Here is an 8,458-nt window from a genome sequence, read left to right on the forward strand (position 1 = left end):
CATAAGGTCGCGAATAGCATATCGGGGCTTCAAGTAACCGATGTGACGATAGCGAGGAACTTTGACCCTTGCGGCACTAGAACCGAAGAGCTGTTTTGCCTGATACCAGCGTGGTTATAGGAATTTTAACCGGCTGGGAAGTTCGTGGGATTCTGGTTCTTATGCACTCTTAATATAAAGGTGGATATTGGTTAGGTGGGTTGGTGTGTGTAAGCATTGACTGAAGGGTTTTACGAAAGGTGGGAGGGAGGATAAGTAGAAGAGGGAGAGGGGGTGGGAGAGAGGATAAGTAGGGGGAGAGAGGATAAGGAGGGGAAGAGTGGGAGAAGGGGGAGAGGGAGATGAAGAGGGTGGGGGAGGGAGGGAAGGGTGGAGGGGAGGGAAGAGTAGTGGGAAAGGGAGGGAAGAGGAGGATAAGGAAGCAAAATGGGAAGGGAAGGAAGGGAGGAGGAGAGGGAGAGGAGGATAAGGTGGATAGAGGAGGAAGGGGAGAGGGGAGGAGAGTTGGGGGGATGAGAGGGAGGGGGGAGGAGGAGGAGCGGGATGATAAAGAGTGGAGGAGAGGAAGGAGAGAGAGTGGAAAGGGACGAGGAAAAGGGAGAGGAGAGGGATGGAGGAGAAGGAGGGAGACATGGAGGATAGGGAGATGGAAGGGGAAGGGAGGGGAAGGAAGGGAGTACAAAGGAAAGCAAACAGCAACAGACCTTATGGTCCTTTCGAGGCTGTTTGGTACAGAGTAGATTATGACTACAAGATCTGACTCTACATACTGAAGGATAAGGACAGTAAAGCAAGAAGGCTCCCCCCGCCTCCAAACCCTCCAGCCAAAACTGGCAAGAAAAAGTGAGAAAAACCACCACAAAGCATGGAAAAACTGACATGGAAATGTCATAGGAAAGACCGAAAAGGAAAAGCTACATTCTATAATACATTATCTATAAGCTACCAGTATGAATAATCTGAAAGAGAAAGTAGTAAAGTACAATGAGAAATCGAATAAATAAATAACTAATGAATGTCGCTGTACGGGTACGTTGAGTTGACGGGGCGTCTGCGGACACAGTGTGGAAATTGCAGAGTGCACAGTATGGATATTTAGGGGTGGTGTGGCAGCCTTGCCTGGTGCTATTAAGGTAGGCAGCAGTCAATCAGGCCCCAGCTCCATTCATTCCACTGAGGCTAGGAACTTTCCCATGCAGGACAAGCAAACAAGTCACCTCCTGAAGCATTAACCCCTGATACATTAAAAAAAAATCCCGATGATGGCCACATAACTAACAGGGACCCTCAGTGATCCACAGCCCATCACAGGTCGATAGTATGAGTAATGACCGTCAACTCAGGGCTATCTGTGCATATCCTAGTCTGTGCATAAACTATATTTGCATTTAATAAATTGATCCAGGCTCTAAAAAACTAAAATAAAATGAAACAGAAAATTATACGTACACGAGTGCTTTATTCAGGAGTAAACATATCAAGCTGGGGGTTGGATGCCAAATACTTATCCAGGCGACCTTTAAAGGTTTGTACTGTATTACAATTTATTACGTTGGAGGGCAGTTTATTCCACATATTTACAACTCTATTGAAGAAGAAATGCTTAGCTTCATGCGACTGGAATCGTTTGCCAATTATTTTATGCCCATTGCCTCTAGTGTAGTTCGAGTGAATCAACTGTGAAGTATTTATCGACAGCCATGTTATCATGTCCTTTGAATATCTTGAATACTTGAAATAAATCTCCTCGTATCCTCCGTTTTGTAAGGGTAAAGAGATTCAGGGCTTCTAAACGTTCCTTGTACAGTTTATTTCTCAATCTAGGTATCATCTTTGTCATTCTTTGCTACACTCTTTCAAGCTTTTCAATACGGTATCCTTTTTATAATACGGTGACCAAAACTGAACGCAATACTCCAAGTGCGGGCGTACTAAGGAATTATACAAAGTGAGGACGATATTATCGGATTTTTATTCAAATGCTCTGCCTATGAACCCAATCAATTTGTTGGCTTTTTTCACAGCTTCTGTACACTGTTTGCTTGGTTTCAAATCATTTGTTATTATAACTCCTAAGTCTTTTTCATTGTTTACCCTATCAAGCTGGACATTATTCATGCTATAACTTGCTCTTACATTTTACTGCCAATGTTTAACATTTTGCATTTATTAATACTGAAATCCATTTGCCAGACTTGGACCCAGTTAAACAGTTGATCAAGATCTCTCTGAATTGCCTGTCTTTGCAGTGCTGTATCTGCTCTGTTACCTATTTTGGTATCATCAGCAAATTTTGAAATCTTACAACACAATCCTTCGTCAATATCATCCACATATTAAGAAAAGAATAGGACCTAACACTGAACCCTGCGGCACTCCACTTGTAACGTTTATCCAGTCTGACTCTTGCATTTATTACAACTCTTTGTTTTCGTCAGGTGAACCAATCTTCTACCCACCCGAGAACACTGCCGCTGAAGCCGTTTGCCTTTAGCTTCTGAAGGAGTCTTTTGTGTGGAACTTTGTCAAAAGTCTTTTGAAAATCGAGGTAGACAACATCAACAGATCTAGTCTCGTCATACATGTTCAGTATATCATTGAAAAAGTCCAGCAGATTCGTGAGGCAAGAGCGATTATTACGAAAACCATGTTGCAAATCTTTTATGAGATTGTTTGTTTCTAAGTGTTTTACAAACTTGTCTCTGATAATAGTTTCAAGCAATTTGCAAACCACCAATGTTAAACTAATTGGGCGGTAGTTTTCTGGTTGGGCTCTGTTGCCCTTTTTGAATATTGGGGTTACGTTAGCAAGCTTCCATTCATGTGGCACCTTACTGTTCTTAGGGGATAAGTTAAAAAGTTTAGCTAAGGGCTTTGATATTTCATTCTGTAGTTCCCTCAATACACTTAGTGATATTTTGTTCGGTCCTTGTGTTTTATTCTCTTTTAATCTGCTTACTGCAAGCAGTACGTTGCGATCGCTGACTGTAATATCAGTGATTATGTTGCCCTCTTCTATAGGAATGGGGGAAACAGTAGGAATTGTATGTATATTTTCTGTTGTAAATACTGACGCGAAGAAAGTATTAAGAATTTTCGCCATCATAGTTTCATCATCAGTGTGCTCTCCGTTATCTGTGACTAAGGGACCGATTGATGGAGTTATTACCTTTTTGCTTCTTATGTAACTGAAAAATTCTTTGGGATTTGATTTACTGATACTTGCAATATGTGTCTCAAGGTTTTTCTTACTGCATTTAATTAATTTTTTGGCTTTTCGTCGAAGGGCATCGTATTCATTTTTATCACTTTGACTCTTTGTGGTATTATATTTCTTATATGCAAGATTTTTTGCTTCTAGACAATGTTTAATGTGGGAGTTCCACCATTTGGGTTTAGAATTTTTGGCGGGCCTTCTGTTGCGCATAGGAATACATAATTTGATGGCACTGTTGAGAGTTTCTGTAGAGTAACTCCACGCGTCATTGATATCTAAAGTTTCGACAATGGGAAAGAGGATGAGACGTGATGGAAAGGGGGGGTGGATGGAGGGGAAGGGGGGTGGAGGAGTAAGAGTGGGTGGGAGGGGGAGGGGTGAAGTGCAAATGAGAGAGAGAGAGAGAGAGAGAGAGAGAGAGAGAGAGAGAGAGAGAGAGAGAGAGAGAGAGAGAGATTAATGTTTCAAAATGCAGCAGTATCAAGTCAAAGTACTCCTTGTCTCATTTTTGTATTCCTAATGTTGTATTCATCAATCCAACTTGTATTATCCAACCCTATTTTGTATTCCATAAGCTCACTTTGTACCTCGTAACCCCAATACGTATTAAATATCCCCATCTTGTATTCTCTAAACCCATTTTGTATTCCCAGTTATATGTTTACAGTGCTCATTTTGTATTCCTTAACCCCAAATTCAATTCTATATCCTAATTTTGTATTCCCTATCCCCATTTTACATTCACTATCCTCATTTTGTTTTTACTTAATTTGAATTCAATATCTCCATTTTGTATTCCCCACTTTCCATTCACTATCCCCAATTGTATTCACCCGTTTGCATTCACTATCCCAATTTTTATTCTCTATCCCAATTTTGCACTCACTGTACCCCATTAAGTCCTTCCTATCCCAGTTTTGTACTCACTATCCTGGTTCAATCCTCCCATTCCCAATTTTGTACTCACTCTCCCCATTTTGAATTCCCACAGCGGTGAGTTCTACCTGGGATATAACCGGGGCTCGCTGGCTGGGGTGTCCTGGTACCACTTAGTCCATCCTGACAACATGAGGGAGGCACAGACCAAGCACAGACTCAGTAAGTACCTATTATTCTCTACCTCACAAACTTGCATCTCTACCCTAGCATCTTTAATCTCTACATCACAAACTTACATCTCTAACCTTACAACTTTAATCTCTATCTCAGTGTCTTGTGATCATGAGGGAGGTACAGACGAAGCACAGACTCAGTATCTAGTATTCTCTGTCTCGGTATCTTAAACGTCTGTCTTAATAAATCAGGTAGTACAGGCATGTCCCCAAATGACTACACCATTTTAGCAAGAACAGAACTAAAGATATCTACAACGATACCATTACTACAGTTGTTTTGTTTTTACCTAACGGAACTGGGCAGCTCCCACGATTTGAATATTACTTTGAGTCGTGGCAGCATGAGATTTAATGAACCACTATTATGAGGTACGGTAGTACCGTATGTTTCCCTGGATACTACTCAAATCAGTCCTTGAATCTCAGAACACATGGCCATCAGCTGCTCTGAAAGGGGATGGGGAGAACAAATGCTCTACAGTAAGCCACAGATGTCTCTGACTCTGCCTCTCTCCTTCCGCCAGTCACCAGCAGCGAGCAGGACCGGTCGTGCATCCTGCTGGTGCGGCTGCAGGCTGCCGGTGGGGCGTGGCGCTGGGTGCACTGTGTCCTGCAGGTCAAGGACGCGGCAGACACCGGACAGCAGACCGCCAGTGCCTCTGCCAGCGGTACAGGCTCCAGCAGCAGCAGTAGCAGTGGCAGCACCAGTAGCAGCAGCACCAGTGGCAACAACAGCAGCAGTAGCAGCAGCACTCAGCAGCAGCAGCAGCAACAGCAGCCAGTGATCGTGGCCACCAACCAGGTGCTGGGAGAGAAGGAGGCAGCGGTGCTGAGAGCCAACTCGTGGCTCTACCATTACTACACCATGCAGTCCAAACTGCAGTACGGACTCCATTACGACGCCCAGCGACTCCACGCCTACTACCCACAGGTTATGGCATACCAGGTAAGTGTTATATCCCTCCTTGTACCCTTATGTGGGGCAGATCATAGAATGTAGGTATAGGCTGGCAACAGACACACACACCTCAGAATATCTTTAACTCATTGCTGGTTAGAGTCCGATTTATCATTTGACCCTGTCAGGTTGGGAAACTTTCATTATCCGTTGCATCACTCTACAGCACCTTAAACTGAAGAAAACCTCACAGAAAGTGTTAAAAAAAGATCCAGTACGATAATATCCATCTTCAAGTTATCACGGTTCAAATGGTCCTGGCTCCTAGCTACCTGGAAGTGTTCCCACGTCGGTGTCCAGAAGTTACAGTGTGTTTTTATAATTTCACATTTTCCACTAATTACTTTTGACATGTGAATGGTTCACTTATGAAATGGTATTACCGGTATGACAAATCACATATACTCTCATTAGCAAATCATAGAAAGTTAAAACTAAAAGGGAATGAACCATGCACCATTACAGTACCTCTGATATGAAAGTGTGCGCACTGACACATATTTGCACGGAATTATTTATATGGTAAAACACAAACATTATCTTCCAACTGTCTGTACGTACCGTATGCGATGTTTATTACAGTGTTATAAAAAAATTTTTAACCTTGTGAAAATCTGTTCTCCATGTAAGATAGTTCGTGAGTTGGTGAAATGTAAATCATGTCAAAGAAAGTTATACAGTACAAAGGTTTTTCTAATGGCTGACATGTTTCTGCTAATTACACCTTTGGATTTTTTTTTTTTTTTTTTTTTGTCACTGAAGACACAACGAATGGGTACCAATATTTACTTATACTGTATGTTGTTCCTGGTTCGGTTTATATGCACCGTAACTGAAGCAAGTAAATGGTGCACAGGGGTGACGAAGGCAGCCGGAAGGTGGGAGGGAGGATGAAGGGAAACAGGATAGGGTGGTATGCATGAGGCGAGGAACTTTGTACTGTACTCCCTGGAATTTATGTACTTGTGTGCATGAGGTTCAGAGTTGGCCACGTGGTTCAGTTTCTTTACTATAGTTTGCGAGCCATTCCCTTGTGTGCGTTGTTATCCCAGCCAGCAATGGGTTTAATTCCATCACTGAGAATTTCCAACATGCTTTATTAAATTTGTCTCAGATGAGATCACAAGGTTCCCTAACATAACTATTTTTGCATTAAGTTTGATGGCCCTATATTTAGGATGGTGTCATGTAATTTACAGGGTAAATTAGAGGAATCAATGTTTGACCAATGAAAAATGTAATCTTTAAGGTTGTCCCACACAAAAAGCCACGCGAGCCACATTACATACTCGTCCTAGATGTTTTTTCATTGCAGCTGAGCTTATTCAGTGAGGTAACTAACACCAAAAACTGTGCTACATATGCCAAATAACAAAGCTTCTGGTGCATGTATCTCTGCAATTCAAAGACCCAAACCACATACTGAATATATGCAGTGTGACTCACATAGCTTCTGGCGTAAGATGGCCGTAAGTAGTAAAGGATGCAGGAAGGGATATAGCAGTGCCCTTCCTATGGCAGTGTGAGGCCAGAGTGTGACCGTTTTTTTTTTTTTCGACAGAGCGAGGCGGCTGCCCCCTACATGACGCCATCAGGCCTGACCGGTACCCATGGCCACACCCACAGCCACAGCACGAGTAGCCATGCGGCCTACCCCCTGGCAGCGGCGGGGGGGTCGTACGCGCCCCTGCCACACTACCACCACCACCACTACTCAGTGAGGCTGGACTACCCCCGGGAGGCCGCCTGGGGCTACTACGACACCCCCACCACCCACCACACTGACACCCACACACCCCTGCCCGCCCACACGCCCGCCCACACACCCACCCCCGCCCCCACACCCACACCTACCCCACGCTCCAGCAAGAAGGGAACCTCACCCCTCAGCTCCCCTCGCAGGTCCCCACAGGGCGGCTCTGAGGGCGGGGGAGTGGCTGTAGCAGCTCCTGTGGCAGTAAGGGCTGGTCTCCCTGCCCATAAGGGGGCGGCGTCCCCTGATCTGGACCAGTGGAAGGCGTCGCCCCCTCAGGAGGTGCCAGAGTATGGGGAGGTCAGTGCCTATGTCACTCCACCGTACTCCGCTGCCACTCCAACCAAACTGCACGTCTTCACCTTCGACCAGCTGGAGTCACGCGACGCCCCACGAGATCAGCGAGTGCCCTCACTGGAGGCTGGGGACCTGCCCCCTTGGGCTCCTGACCCCTCCCCTCGACATGCCCCTTGGCTGCCTGCCTTGGAAGACCCTCCTGCCCCTCTAACACCCCTCCACTAGGCCTAACCCTGAGCCAACATCCACACATCATGTCCGCCCGTGTCATGTACGGTCACTTGCTGAAGTCCTGTTACCTCTCATGAGTCTCTCTCCATGGACTTTGCAAATCCCTGTAGGCCTAATCAACCCACAGCAATCCATACTGACGACTCTGATCTGTAGCCAAATAAAAGCGGACTCCCCAGACTGATTTTCAAACTTCACGGCGAGAAAAGCAGGAAAGGAGACACGACTTTCGCGGAAGACTGTACAAGTGTCATATCCTCGCTGTACCTGTGTCCGTCGTCCCCGTCATGTGCCAGTCAGACCTACCTGTGTCATGTAGTCCTAGCCATACTTGTGTCATATCTGTCATGTGCGTGTGTCATGTAGCCCAACGCATTCCGGTGTCATACTGGTCATAACCATCATGTGTGTGTTATACTCGTGCAATGTGTGTCAGGTAGTCTTAAGCATACCAGTGTCATACCTGTGTCATACCCGTGTCATATGTGTGTCATGTAGTCCTAGGCATATCCGTGTTATACTTGTCCTGTGTTATGTAATCCTAGCCCCACCTGTGTCGTGTATCCTAGTACGGGGTACCCGGCTGTGTCATAGCAAATGTGCTGTGTATCCAAATGTGTCCAGTGTCATATGTATATACTGCTGCCTAAACGTTACACACACACACACACACACACACACACACACACACACACACATAGTTATATTAAAGGCTTCTTGTAACCCTTTTTAACGACGAATAAGAAAGGGTTAATTAAGAAAGGTTAATTCTCTCTGTCTGTCTCTGTCTCTCTCTCTGTCTCTCTCTCTCCACAAAGACACAGTTACAATAGAGAAATATATATGTATTTATTCCTAACTGATCCACATCCGTTACTTGTATATAT

The 8,458-nt window shown here is 44.7% G+C and overlaps 1 protein-coding gene across 1 annotated transcript in view; it reads left to right on the forward strand.

Moving 5' to 3' along the window:
* Positions 1–7,565, forward strand: part of LOC145410422 (uncharacterized) — a 61,381-nt gene extending 53,816 nt beyond the window's left edge. The window contains exons 7-9 of the mRNA XM_080280574.1: positions 4,209–4,315; positions 4,857–5,278; positions 6,852–7,565. Coding sequence (XP_080136700.1) covers positions 4,209–4,315; positions 4,857–5,278; positions 6,852–7,565 — 1,243 coding nt within the window. The remainder of the gene's footprint in view (positions 1–4,208; positions 4,316–4,856; positions 5,279–6,851) is intronic.
* Positions 7,566–8,458: the final 893 nt, after the last annotated feature.

This window comes from Coenobita brevimanus, chromosome 85 (genome assembly GCF_032717465.1).
Source record: "Coenobita brevimanus isolate Jiangsu-jjx chromosome 85, ASM3271746v2, whole genome shotgun sequence".
NCBI classification, from domain to species: Eukaryota; Metazoa; Arthropoda; class Malacostraca; order Decapoda; family Coenobitidae; genus Coenobita; species Coenobita brevimanus.